This window comes from Lathamus discolor, chromosome 15 (assembly GCF_037157495.1).
Source record: "Lathamus discolor isolate bLatDis1 chromosome 15, bLatDis1.hap1, whole genome shotgun sequence".
Taxonomy (NCBI): Eukaryota; Metazoa; Chordata; class Aves; order Psittaciformes; family Psittacidae; genus Lathamus; species Lathamus discolor.
In genome coordinates, this window is record NC_088898.1 from 5,018,807 (window position 1) to 5,039,729 (window position 20,923).

The following is a 20,923-nucleotide window of genomic DNA, read 5'->3' on the forward strand; positions in this document are numbered from 1 at the left end:
CCTGAGAGTTATCGACATTTCTGCCACTTCACAGATGAGTAGGGGTACGAAGAAACCCGAGGTGGGAGTTTCTCAGGCATTTTGTACTTGTAGCTTAAAGGAAGAAGGAAGACAAAGAAACACTGGATAACTCAGAGGTGCAACAAATACAGATCTGCGTCACATTTTGTTTGATGACCTTCTCCTCTGAGAAGGATAAATTCTTGTCAAAGCCACATTCAACTGCTCAGAGATCACTTAGGCAATTAGCCATCATTTTACCTGGGGGCTGGTTAGCCATCTGCCTCCGCAGAGCTGCAGCAGCAGCTGCTTGTGGTGCTGGAACAGTGACAGTGGGAGCAGGGGCTCCATGTTTCACAGTCTTTGTTGCAAGCATCGTACTATCTGCCCCTTGCGGTATGATCCGGTTTGAAGATGTAGACACTAAAAGCAGGCAAACAAAAATATTATAGTTCATTTTAACTCTACAGATCAGAGAGACTTGAAAGCCTTTGCTGAGCTACACTTCCTCTAAGCACACAGCTTCCTTCTGACAAGACTGCAGGGCTTTTAAACAATCAACGTAATCTGTCCCTGGCAGTTTCTGTATATCCCACTGAATCAAGCAGGGAAGTCTCAATAGTTATTATTTCAATGACTTTCAGTTTGCTGTTACAGACACTTCTGCTGACACCGTATCTTTCTCTCTGGATACAGAGATTTAAAATATAAAAAGATCTCTCACAGAAGGAAAACTGACAGTATACAAATACAATTCTCACTGTGACTCGCTGGCTCAGAACTCCTGACCTTGGCCACACCAAACAAATGTAGTAGTACTTCAGTGTCCTGGTCTTTAGGCATTAAAGAAATAATGGCATACACCTAAGGCAAGTTACTAAAGGAAGACAATGCTACCTATGGTCAGTACTAGCTGAAAGAAACAGGCTATCAGAAAAACACAGCCAATGAGTCAAGGTATTTTAGTGCTTTCAGGTCAAGTTCATGAGGTTACAATGCCTGTCTGCTAACTGCTTCTAAAAACCCGGCAATGTAAACCTGCATGCTGCAGCCTCATTTCCCCAGGATCTGAAGCACTGGCAATGGACACAGTGGTTAAAGATACTGAGACATGAACACATGCAGGACAGGGGAGAGACACTGCAAGAACAACTCACGCAAAGTACCCAGGGAGAGCTGCTGTTTCCCAAAGGATGGAGACTGCGCCATCAAACCAGGCTGGATAGAGGGAGTACGGACCACAGGAGCATGACGAGGGACTTGGACTGGAGCAGCCTCTTCTTCCTGGTCCACTGCCTGTGAATCATCATTCTCCAGTGACTGGGAAACTGAGGACGTTGAACTGACTTCATCCAAATCTTCATAGTATCTTGTGGATAAGAAGGCAGATCGGGATAAACTCGCTGCAATATCAGAAACAAAATCACATGTTAAAAGTTGAGGGAACCATCCAGCCTAACGGTCAAAACAGAGACATCCTATCTTAGGATGCGCTTCTACTGGCTTGTTTTAATCCTGCATTGACAGGATTCTTAACTGTGAGGAAAAGATGTCTTTTCAAGACAGTAACTGAAGGAAACTTACTGAGAGCTGACAGGGGAACAGGAAATGAAAAGTAGGGATTGAGGAGCTAGAACCCAAAAGGTAATTTCAGGACTGATTCCCACAGCTGGTAGGTCACCCTCCTGGAAAGCATTTCAGACTTCTATGGCAACTAAAGGTTTACCTGGAGCTGTAGACCTAATTGGTGGAGTTTTCCTCTTGGCTAAGAAATTCCTCAGCTGTGCCTGTTTCACAGTGGATAACTTAGCTGGAAAAGCAAAGAGTTATTAGCCTATAATCAAACTGCAAGCCAAAAACAAAGTGATTCACATTTATGGTGTGAATGCAGGAAAAAAGAATAAATTACCAGGTACTTTAGGCAGAGGTTTAGCATGTGATTCCAAGGTAGTTTTCAACAAGGCATTGCGCAGGCTTTCAAGGTCACTGTCAAAACTGGGACAAGACAGCAGTGAAAAACCATGATCAGCAGAAAGAAATCAACCCAATCAGGAACAAAAAGGGGGACAAAAGGAGCCACTGGAACCATTGGTTTACCTACAAGAACAACTGGCTCCTCTAGATACTTTGCTATTTAAATAAATGCATTTTTATTTTGGAACTGTAAGAGCCATTCACTTCCTCCCTTGAACTCAGACACCTAGCAGTACCCTGAGGTAGGAGGTTCTATTATCCTGTTTACTATAAAAATTGTAACTTGTAGGAGAAATTTCTGATAAGCATCAAACAGTGAACCACACAACATAACCCATGAGCTTCTCTATTACATGGGCATAGCTTAGTATGACTTTTAGGACATCCTGTTTCCGATACCACATCCACAAAACAGTATTCTTTGGAAGATGCACCCTTGCATATTGCTGGAAGCAAGAGAGAAGGAGTGTCAACACTACCCAGGAACTCGTGTTTCACATACCTTTGAGCACTGCTAAGAGAAGATGTATCACTGGGAACACTCCACTGAGATGTCTGATTATAAAGTCGGAGCTGCTGCAGGCTGTTCATGAGCTGATTTAGTCTCTTCCTCTGCTGGTTAATTATTTCCCGGTTATTAGCCAGGGTGTTAAACAAGGTCTCCCTCTCAGGAACTATGAGACGCCTTAAGACACCAGATCAAGAGACAGGGATAAGGACCACTCCATATATCTGGCCACAAGCAGGCATGCATACACAAAGCAGTTTAGTGGTACTAGCTACTTAAACTCCATGAGATCAAACGCGGCTTGCTTTGGACACCAAAGCAGTTCAGTTCATCTCATATATATATTTTTCCTTTGGATATGCTGCAAGTTTATTAGTTTATCTCATTTAATGTCAGATGTTTTACTTATTAGAAAGGTTTCAGTAGCTACGACCAGTGAGTGCATTTGTTTTCTACAAAGCTTACTTTTTTTCTATAAGCGCTATTTACACTGTACACAAAGATGCAGAGAGCTTGTAACATGCATGAAGCCAAATAGCCTGAACCTGTGGCTCCCATTAGGTGTCTTAGTCAAGCTTCCTTCCTAGATGCCTTGTAAAAGATCATACTGTTAAACGGAAAAGGGTTTTTGTCTGTTTGATTCGCGAATAACGCCACATTCACTGACATGTTCCTTGTTCTGCATTCCAGTTTCAGTTACTCACTTCTGCTTTTTCTTCTGTTCCAGGTGCCGGTCCCATTCCAAATCCAGAACATCATTCACATCCTGAACAGCAAACTTCACGTACTGGTGCAAGCGTCGAATTTCCTACCATGCAAAACAAAGTCAGCTTTTCATTCACTTCAGAAATCTCAGTTTCAGATGAAGAAGTTGAAGACTCTTTAAGCTCATCCAGCCCAAGCCATGCAGCACTTTCCCATATTTCTGCCTGGAAAGTTTTATCAGCACAACAGAATCCAAATAGTGAAAATCCACTTATCAATGACTGGAGTACTCGCATGACATTTTATTCCAGCTCTCAGCTGGGAATAATACTTTCCATGATGTTTTCAAAACGTTGCCAGGTCCTTGCAGAAAGGGTTTTACAAACATCAGGCATTATACAAAACAAACCTTATTTCAAATCTCATTCGCAGAACATGATTCATTTGCTCCCATTTTACAGTGTTGAAACTTCCAACAATTATAGGTGATCAAAGCGTTGCAGGCTATTCACATGGCTCTAGGATACCAGCATTCACAGACCATGATTCATGAAAATACTTACAAATGCTCTTAACTCCCACATTAAGGCAAGGAATTAACTTGATTTTTATAGGTAGGAAAGAAGAAAGGACACAGAAAAAGTAAAGTGACTTATCCACGACCACAGAGTTGCACAACTCAGCCACAGACCTCTGGCTACAAGCCCTGCTCCCTAAACAAAACCAGTGTTCAGTCTTATTATTGTCATCCCTCCAGCCTGTCATGGCATGAACATGTCTTGAACTCTGATCTTGTAGAGTGGAAATGGAAACTGCAGTTGGTTTCAGCTCATCTCAACAGAATGCTCGCTGAAATACAACGATGAAGCAGCCAAGTAACACAGCTTGGGAAAAATTCCACTGCAACTGTTCTCAAGATACAGCATGAAATTCTAATGTGACATACTCAAGCTGTAACCAAATCCAGTCCTACTGTGGGCTGTTACACACTACCAAGCACAGGTCTCCTCTCGCCAGCAACTAGGAGCGTTATATAGCAGCCACTCTCAGAACAGTAAATCAATATGGCTGGACATCAGAAAAGCCTCAGGATCACTGAAAACCAGTACATGAAGTTAACTAAATGAGCTTTCACTCAGGAGCATGGAGATGTAAACTGAACAAAGTTTAAGAGTCAGACTAGAGGCATCTTTCTCATACACTTTCTGAAAGCTGATCTGACAGCTCTCTCCATACATTCCAATCCACTTCCACTTCTCTCACTGTTATTCTTTCCTCATGATCCTCTCTCTAGATCAGTAAAACACTGATTTCAAGATTGTCACCTCCCTGAAGTCATGAGCATAAGCTTGAAATGTCACAGAGACACACTGGACATCAAAGCAGGCGTACAATTAAGACTGAGAATCACTCTACAGAATCCAGGTGAAGATTAGAGATAAGGCCTAAAAGAAATTACTTCATATTGGCTGATTTCTAGTAATTGTGTGCAAGCTCTTCATACCTACTGTAATAAAGATGACATTCAATTATGTTTTCAGCGTGCTAGTCAAAGATCTTTTGTACACTGGTAAGCTCCCCTTAAAACCAAGTATCATCTGTAGGGCACATTCATTCTATTCTGCTTAGGGTTAAATAGCCCTTTCATCATGAGCTGCAAGAGTGCTTCACCCCTAGTTTCTTTCATGCCTTTGAAAGCCTCTTTATGTACTGCTGGTTATTTGCCTTTGTGCCCCAGCTTTTAGAATATCATTTAGCTTTATGTTCTGCCATCCATGAAATTAACCACACAATTCTGTAAGTCATAATAAATCATCAAATTGTTCCATAAGGCACTTGCTGAAGATAAAAATAATTCTAAGAACTCTTCTACAAAGTGTTGGGGAAAAAAAAGTACTCTTTTAAGTGAAATCCCTGAGCAAACACTACAGGCTGAGAAGGAACAGGATGTCAAGAGTCACATTCTAAGCTTAGAATAGACTTGGATCTCAGGTGAACTACTGCCTTTCAGCAGTTTTGAGTCATCACTGCAAACCGCAACAACACAGAGGAACTTCAGGAGAGGATTTTCAGCATATCTTGCAAACTCATGGAAAACAAAGCTCACACTTTTACTAGACTATGTTGAAACAGCAAATATCTACAGCAGACCAAAACTGCTGGGCACTTACACAAGCCTCAGTTTTATTTTATTTAATTTCAAACTCTAGATTAGAAGTTGGCTGATACACTTCATACCTGAAGCTGTGCTTCACTCTTGGGATCCAAAGGCTTCTTATAGAGCAAGTGTAGATACCCCGAGCTATGATTCCGCTTGTTCTGCTCTCTAGCCTCTTCTACCCCTGCAAATCCCTCCAGCAAGGTTGTCTTCAGAATACTAATATCTCCGTGAAGTGACTGCAAATGGAACAGATGGAACAAGGTTCAAAGTAACTATTTTTAATTGCCATCTCTAGCACAGGGGCTTCTGCAAGAGTCTGCCTGAAAGCACAAATGCAGATGTTACCCCCACATTAAAGCAGCACAGGCAGATGCTCCATCTACATCATTTCAGCTCTAGCAGGTTAAATAGGAACATCAGGAGAGGAACAGTCACTGCTGAGGAGCTAAACAGTTTGAAGATACTCTGCTCACCTCTGTTGTCTCTTTAATTTCCAAGAGGAAAGTGTGAAGATCATCCGACTCAGTTCGCAACAGCTTCATTTCCTCTGGAGTACCAACTTGGAAACAGACTTTGGAAGTCCGGGCCTTCAGTTCCTCCATTTCCTTTTGAAAATGTGCAATCTACAAAGGCAAGAGGAAGAAAGTGCAACCACTGAAATATAGCAGGGACTGGAACAAATGTCACAGATCATGCAGTAAACACTGGTCGCTTTGCAGCCAAAGCAAGAAATTCTCGAATATTAACAGGGAAAAGACTCACTCCATTTTTCCAGCACGGTGGCTGAAATTAGAGATGACTGAACAGGACACACAAACAGCAATTACAAACCAGGCTGATTATCTTGGGAAAAATTACCATTCTGATTCCTAAACTACTGACAGACACCATCAGATCACAGGTGAACTGAAGCATCTATGGTCTTACAGCTTCCAAAATGAAGAAAACTGGTTGGAAATCTCACCTCCTCTCTGATTCCTGCTATGACAGGGTCTGAATCCTTCCACTGGTGGGCCTGTTTATCTAGAGCTGTGCTGGGGACTGCTGGTTTGCCCTAGAAAAGAAAAAAAACCCACACAAACAAAAACCACAATATTAGGGATATATCCTTAGAAACAGGGTGCTCAGAATATGAACAGACCTGCTGTTAGAAACTCCATTCAGACTAGTTTCACAGGCTAAGACCGGTATGTCCACATTTGAAGTAGGACCACAGACTACCAGGGGATACATGGCTGAAGCTTTATGGAAGCAAACAAAGTCTCTATGGGCTGCTCTGTACTACTGCTTTGCTTTTAATATCCCGCAAACTTGGCATCTCTCTTAATAGCCAAGTCAGGGCAACTCTTGACTGCTTATTAGCTAGGAAAGCTGTGAAACCTCATTTCCATACCAACAGGAAGAATTAGTTTCTGTAATTGTGATTATGACAACATACACCAAAACACAGCTCCCAAAGATACACATAAAACATGGATTTAGTCCCACAGATTTGCTACTATTTTAATGTCTAAAGCCAGCTAATTCTTTGACCTAAGGACAGTCATTCAGTTCAACAAATTCCAAGTGATTCACAGGACATGTAAAACATTCAGCCTCTAAAGAGTCCACTCAAGTTCCTATTACCTGAGTAGAGCTTGGCTTTGCTGCAGAAGGGGTGATTTTGGCAGTCTTCTGTACTGAAGAAGTGGAAAGCATGTTTTGAGCGGGACGTGACACTGGAATTTAAAGATGAACAGTAAATTATGAACTTATACAAAGCTTGAGGAAAAAAAGGCTGCAATCACACAAAACTATAATAGCCACTGTCAAATCCGAAAGAAACAGTAGTACGGCCCCAGTGCAAGAACACACCTTCCTCAGGTGCTGTTTTACTCCCACCATCCAACTTCCCTGCTAACAGTAACAACTGTCACTCTCCAGCATGTGGCTCTAACATTCCTGAAGGACCCTCAATATGATCACAGGATCAGGGAGGTTGTGAGTGCTCCATCCCTGGCGGTGTTCAAGGCCAGGTTGGATGAAGCCTTGGGTGGGATGGTTTAGTGTGAGGTGTCCCTGCCCATGGCAGGGGGGTTGGAACTGGATGATCTTGAGGTCCTTTCCAACCCTAACTATTCTATGATTCTATGATTTGAGATTGAATACTATTCTGCTAACGAACGAGTGCGATCTAATTTAAACTCATTTCTGATCACGGTGAAAGATGAGGCACTGATTTGTGTGACTGCTCAGAAACATTCATAATCAGAGTTGGATTACAGATCACTGAAAGTGCCAGAACTTGTGGCTGAACTTAAGCAGCTGAATATATTCATTTCACATCTGGGGAGCAAAGTGTGCAGATGGAAAAACTTCTCAGTTTCAGCGCTAAGTCCATCCCATCGTCACAGTGTGAAAATCAGGAGGTTCACTGCGTCAGTAAAGGCAGCAGGAAAAACAAGAAAGAAGCCAAACAAAGCTCATTATGTCCTAAAACTGTCAGAACATTGCTTACAGTACATTACTCCCAATAACACGCATCAGAATCCTACCTGCAGCAGGCACAGGTGTTGAAGCCTTCAGTGGTGTGGTGGAAGAAGCTGCGAGGGGGGAGGACTGGCTCAGAGGAGCTCCAGAAGCAGTTTTTGAAGTGCTGGAGAATGAAAACATTGGGGAAGTGCACTGACCACTGCTGCTAGTGGGAGAAGAGGTGTCTACAGCAGTGAACCTGCAATGAAAAGCAGAACATCTTTCAGCTCTGAACTGGTCCTGGTTGTTTCCCTCCATCCAAAATGAAGCACTAGGTTCTAATGAGTTGGCGTCCTCTGGGATCAGCAAAAATTCAAGCTCCAGATACAGCATTACAAGTGTAGCTTCTGGTAATATCAGGAAGAAGCTATTCAGGATCATTTCTGAATATGTGGTAACACAAAGGCTGCTACCATAGTGCCACCCACCCAGTGAGCAAAAGTTAAATGCCACAAAAAGTACCCTCCTGCTTCAAAATGCACCTCATAGGTTTTCACCAAAGCACCAATTATAGCAAATCTGAGCTGCCTTTGGTGTCATCCGTGCAGCAAGGCTCAAAGAAACTCTGCAAAATATGAATTCCTATTCATCTGCAAACTCAGCTCCTCAAGGCAGCCAATTTAAATATTCAGCCAATTCACAAGCGTATCATTTGCTTTATACACAAAATATAAAATTCAAAAAGCCATTAAGAGCCACCATCAGATCCTGGTGTAGTTAAGATTTTCCTAATTAAAAAAATAATCCTTTGAAGCATCAGGAATTTCTTACGATGCATTTACATGGAAATTTCTCTCCCTAGAAAGCAGGTCCAATTAGCAAAGCTGTGTTTTAAGCCATTCTTTCTAAAAACAGAGAGCAAGTCTCAGGAGCTGGAGGGAAGAGTGGGTATATGATCTGAAAACACTCATCACCCAGATTCATTCTGCATAGTCTGTAATCAAGATTGGTTTTCTTTCAGTTGGCATGAACAGGCTTTGAAGTTTTCGGATCCTATGGTCAGTGACAAGCACAGTGACAAGAACAAAATCAGGTCTGGCACCTTCTCTACTGACCATGGGAGTAGAAATCAGCCAGTTACAGGTACAGCTCCCTCTCAGCTCTGTGAGTTGCTCTTTAGGTTAGGGGTAAGGAACCTTCAACAAACACTCAAAGATGCATGTGCTATCACCACCACACTAACCCAGTCCCAGACATAAAGGATTCCAAAGGCCAGTGTTCTCTGGGAGTCTTTAACCGTAATTTGCATCAAACTAAGGCATGGAATTACTGTTTGATGCCTAGGAAGCAAAGACATGGAAAAAAATAGGTCTCTGGCAATTTGGCAAATGATAAGTCTGATTTTTGGCATTATCCCTTTACTATTATTTTGCCCATGAACATAACCTTTATCACTTTGAGCACTGAGGGTTTTCACAGCCCTGTGACTTGGTTAAAGAGAAGCTTCCTCAGTGCTTTCTTGGGAGCATGCGAAACAGCTGCGAGGCAAAAAGCCAGAAACCATCTTCTGAACTACCACACACTCCGTGCCTGCAGCAATTTAACAAATATGCAACCACTGCATTAACTACTGCATCTATTTACTTCTCACTGAGGTTCACTTTGACTGAAGAAGCTGAAGGGGCAAAAGAGGTCTTCTGTGAAACAGGTGGTGTGGAGAGAGATGGCCCTGGTGAGCTCTCTGCAGCTGGTTTGAAGTTCATGGATCCAAACGAAAAGGAGGTGGCAGTAGTTGTAGTGGTGGCTACAGAAGGAGCAGGGGTCACAGATGACTTAGGAGAAGCAGAGGAGAAAGAGAACGTTGCTGCTCCAGTCAGATTGGGAGTCAGGGCTTGCTTGGAGGCTTCACTGGCAAAGGGATAAGGTGGAGGATCACTGCCTGTAGAGCCAGGCATCTTCACAGTTGAAGGCATGAAGGAAAAAGCAGCTGCTCCACCCGCTGCAGGAGCCTGACTTGAGGCAGGCGCAGCAGGAGCAGCCCCTGGTGCTGTGTCAGGCTTTGAAGAAGTTGGAGGAGTGGTTGGAGTTGTGGCAGTACTTCCTGCAGAAAGACAAATGGGAAAGGAAGAGACTCATCTGGCTGCATTCACTAATGGCAGAAGGCATTGTAAGGCCAAATGCTATCTGATGGGGACAGTTCAGAACTACACCTTGCTAGCTGGACAGACAGTACACTGAGGAAGAGAAATGGCAGAGCCAGGCTTCCAGTCCCCAAACCCAGTAAGTGATACAGAAACTGCACAAAGTCCAACTCAAAAATCAATACTACTGTCTGACCAGGTTAATGTTTTCTGGAATTTCCTGTGAAAAGGCTTCGCCTTTCTCCACTGATTTTGATGACAATCCTGCCACCTCATATAAAACAGGCTGTTAGCACACAAGTCAGCCAGTGCTGCAGAGAGGCAGGCTGCCAAACAAAAGCATTCTGTTTGAGGAAGAAGAAGCAAATTTGGGCTTAGGGAAGAAAATGGTCAGTTTGCAATTACTGCTGCATCCATGCAGACAAGCAAAACAATCACCTTATCTGCCTAACCCAGCACAGGAAACTGCCTACTTCACAGTGCATATAGCAGCATATACGTAACTCGGATAAAATCACTACTCTTCACCTTCTAACAGAATTTTCAGCGCTGCAGAAACCTGCTGTTTAAATAAGCTTTTGCTGCAGCCAAAACTTTAGTTCATACCGTGGCTTCCTACAGCAAAACATGTAGAGGACAACCATCAGCCCTCCGTAATATAAAGATCATGCTCAGTGCTTGATCCTTGTCCGCAAGCAGAGCCTGTAGCCACTGCTGCAGTTCCAGTCATACACCCTAAAGCTGGGCAAATTTCCTCCTAGAATTGCTTTGGCCCTGTTCTCCAAAGACTGATTGCAGAACAGAGTCTACGTGCACAGTCTGCAAAGTATCCGACATCCTGAATAATGAACAGGACTAGGTAATTTCACACTGATTCACAGAACAGCCCTGGGAGCACAAAACACCCAAGAACTGCTCCCCATTACCACTATAAAGAATGAAATATATTTTCTGTGACCACATACATGTCTTTCTACCAAACTTACAGATGAAGATGACAAAGATCTACAAAGACAAGTGTTTTCCTAACCCACCGAAGTACTTACCTGCTGACTTTGGAACTCTCTCCCCTACTAACATCAACGGCTCTGGGGTCACAATCAGTGATCTAACCCCTGGGTTTTGATTGATCATGTAGAATGGGCAGAGCACACCATCCGTAGAGAGTAGGATCAGAACTGGAGCTGGAGGAAGGGTCTTCTCATCACCTGCCAGAGATCACACATATAAGTCCTGCAGCCACACTTCCCTGTTCTGCTCCTGCTGGCACTGGCACCTTCACGTGATATGCTTAGCACCTTCTTTCTTACATATGTCTTCTTGCTTTCACTTACATCTTTGTTCCCTTGCTTCTCTGTGAATGCCCAATTCTCTTTTTCCCTTCTTTACTCCTTCTTATTCCTGACTTCACGATTCATAAATTCATAGATGAAGGGTTAATTTGATAATCAAATGCCATCTCTTAATGACAAAGCCAAACTTTCACCCATGAATTCCCATGCCAAGCTTTTTCATATGTTGAAGCACCTTTTTCTTCACCTATACGCTGCTCCCTCCTTCAATCCTCTCTGCCCTTCAGCAATCCCCACATTCCACTGGGTCCAGTCACATCATTAACATTCGTATACATTAAGTACAGAGAGACTCACAGCTTTTTAACTTTAAAGAAAGCCAACATCAAGCAATCATCCTGATGATCTGAACCTCTGATATAAAATATTTGTGTTTCATGCAGCTGCAGTTTTGAGCCTAAGAATCTGCTTTGGTTCAAACAGTCTCAGCACAGTTAAAGGCCCCAAATCACCTCCTGTATTTCTGTGAATAATAATATCTGTAATATTATATAGAATATATTACAGATACCGCAATACAGAAATAAAAAAATCTGTAACGGTTTAACTGTGCTAAATTAAACAAAAGACCCCAACAAATCCGCATGCAGGAAAAATCTGCTATAATCACAGTGCTTTGTTAGGCAGGGCAGTGGATGGCCATGTTTTTCTACCTACAGGTTCTTCAGCAAAAGCATGCTAGGGAAGGCCAGTTTCCACATGGGAACAAGCTCCAAGACAAATGAGGTTTCTTTGCAATCCAAACTTGCAGTGAAGTGCAAAGCCAATTAATGTGTAGCCAAAAACTGAGCTGACTTCACTCTGAGAACACAGACAATATGTTAGCAATAAAGCTTCTCCAAAAACCTTTCTGAAAACTCCTAGGGCAGCACAACCTGAGCTTTAAAATATCTGTCCTGACAGGTTCCTTAATCCAATAACTGTATAGATTAACAAAGAAAATGCTTCAAATTCAACTTGGCATTCAAGTACAAAGGTTGACCTCAATCCCCTACTGTAGGTTTTCATTCAGGTAAAGTTCTCAGTTAACTGGCACCCTCCTGTGCTCTTCAGGAACTCCTGACTGCAGTACCTTCCACTCTGCCTGAAGGCATCTCTATTTCAACCTGTCTCTAGGTTTCAAGGGAGTGTTTTCAGAATTCACTAAGGTACAATGCAATAGCTCAGATGTATCTCCAGCTCCAACCTCTGACAAAGGTGCTTTGAAGAGCCTCCGGCAGCACAGAGGTTACAGCAGCGATGCAGCTGACTAGATGTAGAGCACAGCAGGGTTCAGTCAGTATAGGTTCTGTGCTTTAATGCAGAGTGAAAACCTATGGATCCACCTCAATGATCTTAGCTTTTTCTGGCTTTGAAACTAACCCACTTTTCCTTTAGATCAGTGCAAATGTACTTTATACAAAATGGTTCTGCAAAATGATATGAGCTACAAGAATAAAGGAAACCTCACAGGCTGTCTGAAATCACTGGTGTTAGAGTGCTTTAAATCCACTATTACCCCAGCTCTGTGAAACACAGACATAACTCAGGTGCTTTGTTTGCCATATCTGTTAGTGTAGTATCCCAGGCTGCTGAAAGCTTTTAAGAACTGTATTTAACATGTTATCATTTGAATCCTTACACAGAATAAAGCCCACATGCTGTGGGCTTGATATAAAAAGGCAGGACGTACGTTGGTCTCCCTTTCAGAACAATCTCCCAGAACCCAGATCTCCAGGCTCCCCCTCAAAAATATCTCATATATTCCTCTTGTTGGATTATTCCACAGGAAAGACTAACAAGACTTACTGATCACGATAGGCATGTTACTGGTGTAGTCTACAGCAACACCAACGGGCAGAGTGTCATCGCTCTTATCTGTCACAGGAAGTTCTGCTCTGCTGGAGTCCTCCAAAACCCATGATTCCCAGTTCTGCAAAAAATAAAGATTATTTTGCCTGCTGCTTTCCTGTGGTCAGCCTTCTGCAGAACTTCAGCCCAATACAGCTGAAAAACAAGACTGCAAAAAAGCTACAGAGCAACTACTTACATTTGTCAGATTAACAAATGCCCGAAGTATCAGAGCCCTCCACAGATTCCTGTGTGACTTCTCACACCTCATTGCACAGCAGAGTTAAGGTCAGACAGTTTTAGTGTTTAACTTGAATTGATGAACCCACATGAATCACTTCATTATAGTGAGCTTGACCAAATTTTGAGAATCATGAAAAACAGACTTCTGGTACTTGGTTCACAACATACTATTTCTGTTTCACCTTTCTCTTTTGTGCTGCTCTGATCTCTTGTTCAACTAAGAATTACGTTTATCCTGAGATTCAGTACAACTCAGACACAAAAAGAAAGGTTTTTTTGGTTTTGTTCCTAAAAAATACACCATTTCATTGTACTTCAGGGCTTATATAGGTTATACTTGCATAGATTTTCAAGAAAGAGGAGGTGCATAGGCACAAATGCAACAGGAATAAAAATATTACCTGATCCCCTTGCCTGGCAAGAATGCTGACTTCTGTGGAAGCTGCTGAAGCTGCCAGAACCAGATCCCTGTACGCACAGACACAAATAGGTCAAAACCAGTAAGGACCCCAGCTCCACATTATAATCTGTCCAAATTAAAAACTAGCAATATGGTTATGAGACTATAAACTGACTTTTCTTCCTAAAATGAAAACAGCTTTGGATGTTTTTACCTGCCTCCTAAGAGAAACATAATTGGTTACATCACTACAGAACATTTATTTTGTTTTGCTGGGGCTTTGGGTTTTTTTATTTAAAGCTTGTCGCCAGGGGCTGAATCCCTTTATCTTCCAATGATTTGACACTTTATCATCATAAGTAATGATGGTTCAAGTTAAGTAGTTGAAAAGTTAGGGATAGCTTCTTCACACACAGTTAAGCAAGACAAAAGGTTGTACTTCACCCAACATATAGCAAGATAACACCAGACAAATGAGTATGTTGGCACTGAGATAAAGCATGCAGGAGAAATTAGCTGTACATTAACAAAGCATTTACAAGATAACAGTTTCAGTTAATTTCTCTCACACTCAGGTATTATGTACTTCACAAAAAGGAGGAACATAACATACAGAGAAGCACTGACCACTCAGACATGAGAAACAAGAGGTAGATTCTGCCATGATTCCTGCCACTTACCATTCCTCAACATAGTTGAGGAAGTAATGATGCTGTCTCTCTGTGCAGCTCCCATAGCAAGGCTCCATGAAATTCACAAACTTCTCTGGTCGCTTCTCTTCCTTTTTCTGTAAAGCAAACATTGATAATTTACCTTCCATCACAGAAATCAAGTACTTTCCCATAAATACCACTGCATCAGGGTACACCAATAATTGCTACATACTTCAAGAGAGAAGAGGCATCACAAGACCAATTAAAAAAGAACAAAGCAAACAAACCAAAACCCTCCTTCCAAAAGGAACAACGAAGAGGCTACCAGGGAATTTAAATCTCAAAACCCCTGCCTCCCCAGCAACTAATAACCTTATACCAAGGAAAAGCATATCATCAGGCTTAAAAATCTCCTTAACTAAGTGATGTAGAGTCCTCATGTATTTTTTGTGTGTGCGTGTCTCTTATTTTGTTTAGGTTTTCTTCCCACCTGTTTATTTCAGATAACAGAAGTCTTCCTGTCATAATTTGATCTCAGCAGAGAATAAATTACTGATTCATATTCAAGTGGATACTACTACCTCCACTCAATATCCCCAATCCCAAAACCATAATTTACAGTAGTACCAAACTCAAAATCTACACAATACTAATGTGACTAATAAAAGCAACTTGCCATTGTAATAAGTCAAGAACAAGCAACAAACACTACTGTTTTAGTGACTTTCTGGCACTTACAGGCAATATGGCTATGACCACTTCTGGAGGTGTTTCCAGTGTCCCATCAGCTGCTGCATACACAATAGTAAAGACATACGTGCCAATCCACAGCACATCCAAAACTGGAAGAGAAGGAAGCAAATACCTGAGCCAGAAATACTTCAGAATGATACTTCCTTGTACCTTGATTTTAACACTGCACAGCAGAGAAAAGTAAATGACAAAACAAACAAACAAGGAATCACTACCAAGACAAAGAATTTCAATGATATGTCTGGAGAACATCAATCTTATTAGGGGAAAAAAAACCCAGCCCTATTTAATCCCAGAAATTTCAAACAAAGAATGTATTTGATTTGCTTGTTTTTATCACAGGCCAGACAGTGCCAGTGTTTCCAAACATAGCTGATGTTCTGGCATACCCACACCAAGTGCTTCTGCTTTTCTAAACTTATTGCTTTGAAATTTTATTGAAGAGACATGAGGGGATGAAACTCACAGGAAACAGAAGAATGGAATTTATATCCAGGAATCTTCCTGTTGAATGGAGGTTGCTTGTGACAGTATTGCCTGTCACTACAGTGAGCAAAAAATAGCTTTTAATATGCATATTTAAAGCATTCCAGAAATAGACAAGCACCCTGGCCAACTGGTAATTTTTCTACACAACCCAGAGCTAAAACATATAATTATTTTTTTCCAAGTATTTAAAACTCACACTGTAATTACATAACCAGTGCAGTATACAGCTGCTAGAACTAAACCCAACATGGGGTTGAATGAGTAGAAATATTTGAAAAGAGAAAACAAGTTAAAGATGTACCTTTAACGGGATTGTCCGAGTCATAAAAAGGAGGACAAGGGATCACTTTCTTCTCCTGCAGATTCTGCAAATGAAACCATGCTTAAATACAAAGAATAAGGCAACAAACAAAGCCAATTGCAAGCTTTGCAGAAAGCCAAAGAGAACTGGTTTTGAGCACCCACTCTTTAACATTCACTTTGTGCCACGCTGAAATCATGATTTCTCAGTGTAAGGTGCAAACCTTAAACTAAACCCAGCATTGGTCTAAGACACTTTAATTACTGAAACACTTGAGCAGCTTCACACAGCTCACACCATGTGCCACCTGATTAAATTCTGTAGCTTGTGACACAAGGAAAATAAAGCATATAACAAAGTAATGAAGAGGCCTTGCTACCAACCATACTTACAGGCAGGTATTGCACCACGGTGCCATTTTGTCTCCCTACAGCCAGTTGTTTTCCCTTTGGGCTCCAACACACTAAGCAAAAAAGAGAATTTCATTAGCTCTACAGAACTGCAGAGTTACAAGGCCTCACAAAAGCAGGACCAACAAATTAAAACCACATTTTTTTTCCCCCTGGAAAAAATCATTAATCTGAATTAAACAGTCACAGAGAAAGCAAGACTGCACAGATCAAAACCCAACAGATAATAACCCTTATAACATGCTTCCTTAGAAATGAGTTGAGCCTGAGACAAAACAGACTAAAGGTGGGCACATTACAACATATTTTCTGAGTCTCAGGGAGTTTAAATCCTTCCTTTTGTGAAGGATTTTTCATTAAGAAACCTCCTCCTGAGACAAACAGCTTGATTCTTTTTACATCTACCAGTCTGCTTCTCCTTTCCAGTGTGAGATACTCTGTATGCTATCAGAGGCTGCCACTCACCAGATGTAACAGCTACAGTGAAAGGCAGCGTGGCATACACTTTCACAGAGTCTGTGACCTGCAGGACAGAGATGCTGCCATCAGACAGGCAGATGGCTACCATGGCAGGACTAGCTGGGTTCCACTTCAGGTCATTGACCACTGCTGTGCTTCCCGAGTCCTTGGCCAGCTTGTGATAAGCAAATGCACGTTTCTGCTGTTTTGCCTTTTAGGAAAGAAAAATACATGAGATGGTCAAAGTTGAGCACAAAGTCAAGTTCTCCCCAAGTCATAATTCAAAACCATTTTGATCTTCCTATAAATTAATGACTGATAAAAAAAAATAAGCAGTATATTTTGAGTTTACTGAGCAACTCCTTTGCAAGATATATCACAGAGACAGACAGAAAAGCCCACCCAAGCTATGCCTCTCCTCTTGCTGTATTCTGAAAATCAAAACCAAACCCCAAAACTCAACTCACTTTCCATGCACTTTACCTGGTTTAAGAATGTGCGGACATCAAAAAAGGCAATGAAGGAACCGATCTCACTGGACATCATACACACAGACAGTGTGAGATTATCACAGCTTAAAGCCAGGTGCTGCACTGGAAACTTCATGGGAACTGAAGTACTCTGAACATTCTCCACTTAAAACACAAAAGGAAAGAAAGATAAAACAAAGTGGACAAATTTCAATAGCAAGAAGTCTTCCTGAAAAACAATACCATTAGAATAAGTTCATGCAAAAATCACCAGTCCTAGTTAATGTCCAGATCAAAGTTAATGTCCAGAAAAACTAAGTGAAAGCAAACTCCTTGATCTCCACCAACATAGTCTCAAGAGTTGTCAAAAGAGAAAAGAAAATTCCACTTTTCTTCCTAAGTTGGAGGAAAAATAAGTGGACAGATTTTGGGGTTTACTTATGCATGCACATGAATACCTCAGATGGTACAGTTACTAAGGGCAATGAAAATTATTTTGCGCTTTGGTGTATTTAGAATTTAGGTGGTGGAACAGTGATTGCTTCCTCTCTTAGAGGACAATCACGTAGCCAGGGCACGTAACTCGGGGCGAGAACTTTGCCCCTCCACTCACTCACATCCCTGATGTGCGCACAAGTTCATGGTTCAAAGACTGGCCACCGAGGCAGCATGTGGCTACAGGGAAAAAGGCAACCTCATTGTACGGCACTGAGCACAGATGACCAAACCTGAATGACACTGGGACAGGAGTTAGCACAGAGCATTCTGGTGACGTGTTCCCAACAACTGCACTTCATCTCCGCTAGAGATGCGGCAAATATTGTTCCTGCCTTCTCACACAAGCAATGCGGTAATTTCAAGCACACTAAAGAGCATGACAAGGGCTGTATCAGAAGCTAAGAGCTCCATATCATAGAAAACCACATAAAGCTGTCTCTGCAAAGACCATGAGACCCAAGTGCACCTTACCAATTTTATTGGGATCCTCTCCCAGCTGGTTTTGCATGAGGAGATTTCTAGTGTGAAAGATCTGCAGGCTGGTTCCTCCACCAGCAAAGACCAGCCCGTATTTGTTAGACACTGCAAGGAGACTGGAGCGCTCTTTGGGAAGATCATCAGGAGCATCGAAGATGCGGACCTTCTTCAGTGCTCTGAACTGAAAATCCTGTGGCAAGAGAGTTGGGGAGTAGTTGTACATATGCTGGTGAAGAGGAATAGTTTACTTCAGTTTCTCTAAGACAGCAAGCTGAAAATCTTCTCCATGAGAGCTGCCAAACCTGCCAAAGCCGAGTCCATACCCACACTGTCACTGGCCCTCCCATCCCATTTTCTGCCTTATCTAAGAAAGACAGAAATCACACCACATCTTTCCATTTGCTGAATCTCTCTTCTACCCGCTGCCTATATTCATAAAACCTGCTGGAAAGGAATACATCTACCTCCTCAAAAACATACCAAAACTAGCCAATGGGTACAGAAGAAAAAAGAAACAGAAGGGAACAACGCAGAAACACACCATGATTGAACAAAAGCACACATCTGCTTAGATGCATCTTTGCTTGCTAATTTATAACACACTGAACAGACATGGTTATTCCAACCACCCATCCCAGTAACTACTTTGTATAATATTTTTTGCATTTGTTTCTCTCATAGTTTACACTGCCACTTTGCAAAAGGGAGAAGAGATAAAAGCCTCCCAAAGCACGAACTGATTTAAGAAACCTCAGCTGCACTACTATCATGCAAAACCTGAGGATCGCCTTAGGAATGAGCCTCTCTTCCCAAGGTGCCAGCTGCCGAGCAGAGCACTGGGTCTAACGCCAGTAACTCAAACCAAGCATCTGAGCTGTGTGCTCCAGATTACTGCTAAAGCACTGAGTAAGAACATTCCTTCAGCCTGAGGAGGCTGCAAAGCTCGTAAACTTCCACACAGCAAACAGCCCAACTCCCCCTTGTTTGTGCAGGTGCCTGAGCAGAAAACAGCTACACAAAGACCCATGTGGGCTTCAGGAATCCGCACCCCCGTGTCCCTGCTCCATTCAGGTAAACACAGCAACGGCAAAGGCCGGCACGACCCCGCGGGACTGCAGTTTACGCTGTCCCACAGCAGCCAGCCACACGCGCTGCTTCCAAAAGCAGATTTCCAGCACACGGCGTGCTGACAGCAGCGCTCAGCACATCGCCCCCAAAACAAGGCTCCTCCGACCCGCACATCCCGCCTCTCCCCTCCCCAGCCGTCACCAGCACCCTCCCCAACAACGGCCTCGCCGGCCCTTCCCTCTCCACCCCACACCCTACCGAAAAGCGCCCCACAAACCCCGCACGGGCGCCTCAACGCGCGCCGCCATGACCCGAGCCCACACCACGCACCCCCCCGTACCCCTCAACCCACCACCCCTCACAGCGCAGGCCGAGCCCTCCCCAAGCCCCATTCCCCTCACGGCCCACACCGGCCCCAAGCCGTGCCCGCTCCCCGCCGCTCACCTTCATCTCCCGCTCGGGGATCACGTCCATGTCGTCCCCCATGGCCCGCGGTCCCCGCCGCTCTGCCACAGCCGGGAATCCCCCGCCGCTGTCGCTCACTTCCGCTTCCGGGCGGGCCGCGCTGCGCAGCGCTCTCTGTGCTCCGCGGTCCTCCCGCAGGCTCCGCCTTGGCCGCGCTGCGGGAGCCGGGGACGCGAGGCTGAGCGGGGCCCGGAGCTCGCCCGTATGGCGGGGCTTAATGAGCGCTGGTGTCCGGCCACGGAGGCCCGAGGGGACCGACCCCCGAGGGATGGCGGCTGTCGGCACGGCGGGGGCTGCTCCACCGTGTCCCTCAGCCCAGAGCGGGGGGCTCGGGTGCTTTCTGCGCCGCGGCGGTAGGAGCGCACGCTGCGGTGGTCGGGCTGGCCCCTGCGCACCTCCGGGGGGGTGAGCTGGAAAGCTGTGAGCGGATGCAGTTTGTGCTCCAGGACCCGCAAAAGCAGTGTGGGCTTTACCTTGCTCCCTCCTGCCCCACTCAGTGCCGGTGCATCACGTTAGCATTTAGCCCCATAGGAACAAGGACACGTTGAGAAACGCTGTTCCCAGCTCTATCAGGTTGTGCTGCTGTTCTCCAGGACCGCAGAGACACAGGGCAGCGATGGCTTTGGGCATGACCTGAACTGTGGCAAACCACAGCCCGGTTTCCCTTGTGGGATGTGCTCCCTTTATTATCTAACCCAGCAACAGCTTCAACACACACAGCCCAATAAAGCAAGTGTAGTCCCACAGGCTAAGAGGCAGCAGAAAGCAGACACAGGCTCTGATCTAAGGGCAGTGCTGTCCTTTTGAGGAGCACATAGGAAAAGCATACACAGCTATCCCCCCAGGAAGCCTGGTCTCCATTTCAATAGCTCACATCAGACAAGAACCTCAGGCAATTGCTTCAAGAGCAGAGAGGATGAAAAAATAACAACCCAAAACCTCTTTCGAGAGGAGCACTGCAAGCATCGGCTCTTGATAAACAAGTTATTCCTTCAACAAGCACCACCACCTGCTCCCTTCAGTAAATCAAGAAAAGGCAGCTTTTAGCAGGCAGCCTCTGCATTTCATAACACAAACTCCACAGCACTCAGCTATTACAGATAAAGATCAGACCA

At 43.6% G+C, this 20,923-nt stretch overlaps 1 protein-coding gene across 7 annotated transcripts in view; it reads right to left on the reverse strand.

Annotated features, from left to right (window-relative positions):
- Window positions 1-19,901, reverse strand: part of NUP214 (nucleoporin 214) — a 44,340-nt gene extending 24,439 nt beyond the window's left edge. For 4 of the 7 annotated variants that reach the window (XM_065695380.1, XM_065695378.1, XM_065695379.1 and 1 more), the window contains exons 1-23: window positions 19,788-19,901; window positions 18,270-18,465; window positions 17,314-17,465; window positions 16,837-17,041; window positions 16,354-16,424; window positions 15,962-16,025; window positions 15,157-15,260; window positions 14,446-14,552; window positions 13,767-13,833; window positions 13,081-13,204; window positions 10,987-11,148; window positions 9,444-9,900; window positions 7,883-8,058; window positions 6,975-7,066; window positions 6,313-6,402; window positions 5,822-5,971; window positions 5,426-5,584; window positions 3,187-3,290; window positions 2,477-2,659; window positions 1,910-1,995; window positions 1,727-1,810; window positions 1,158-1,403; window positions 262-423 (exon numbers count right to left, since the gene is read on the reverse strand). In XM_065695380.1, coding sequence (XP_065551452.1) covers window positions 262-423; window positions 1,158-1,403; window positions 1,727-1,810; window positions 1,910-1,995; window positions 2,477-2,659; window positions 3,187-3,290; window positions 5,426-5,584; window positions 5,822-5,971; window positions 6,313-6,402; window positions 6,975-7,066; window positions 7,883-8,058; window positions 9,444-9,900; window positions 10,987-11,148; window positions 13,081-13,204; window positions 13,767-13,833; window positions 14,446-14,552; window positions 15,157-15,260; window positions 15,962-16,025; window positions 16,354-16,424; window positions 16,837-17,041; window positions 17,314-17,465; window positions 18,270-18,465; window positions 19,788-19,829 — 3,283 coding nt within the window. In that variant the 5' untranslated portion in view covers window positions 19,830-19,901. The remainder of the gene's footprint in view (window positions 1-261; window positions 424-1,157; window positions 1,404-1,726; window positions 1,811-1,909; window positions 1,996-2,476; window positions 2,660-3,186; window positions 3,291-5,425; window positions 5,585-5,821; window positions 5,972-6,312; window positions 6,403-6,974; window positions 7,067-7,882; window positions 8,059-9,443; window positions 9,901-10,986; window positions 11,149-13,080; window positions 13,205-13,766; window positions 13,834-14,445; window positions 14,553-15,156; window positions 15,261-15,961; window positions 16,026-16,353; window positions 16,425-16,836; window positions 17,042-17,313; window positions 17,466-18,269; window positions 18,466-19,787) is intronic. The other 3 variants (XM_065695382.1, XM_065695381.1, XM_065695383.1) reach the window with 2 other exon arrangements.
- Between the last annotated feature and the right edge of the window lie 1,022 nt (window positions 19,902-20,923).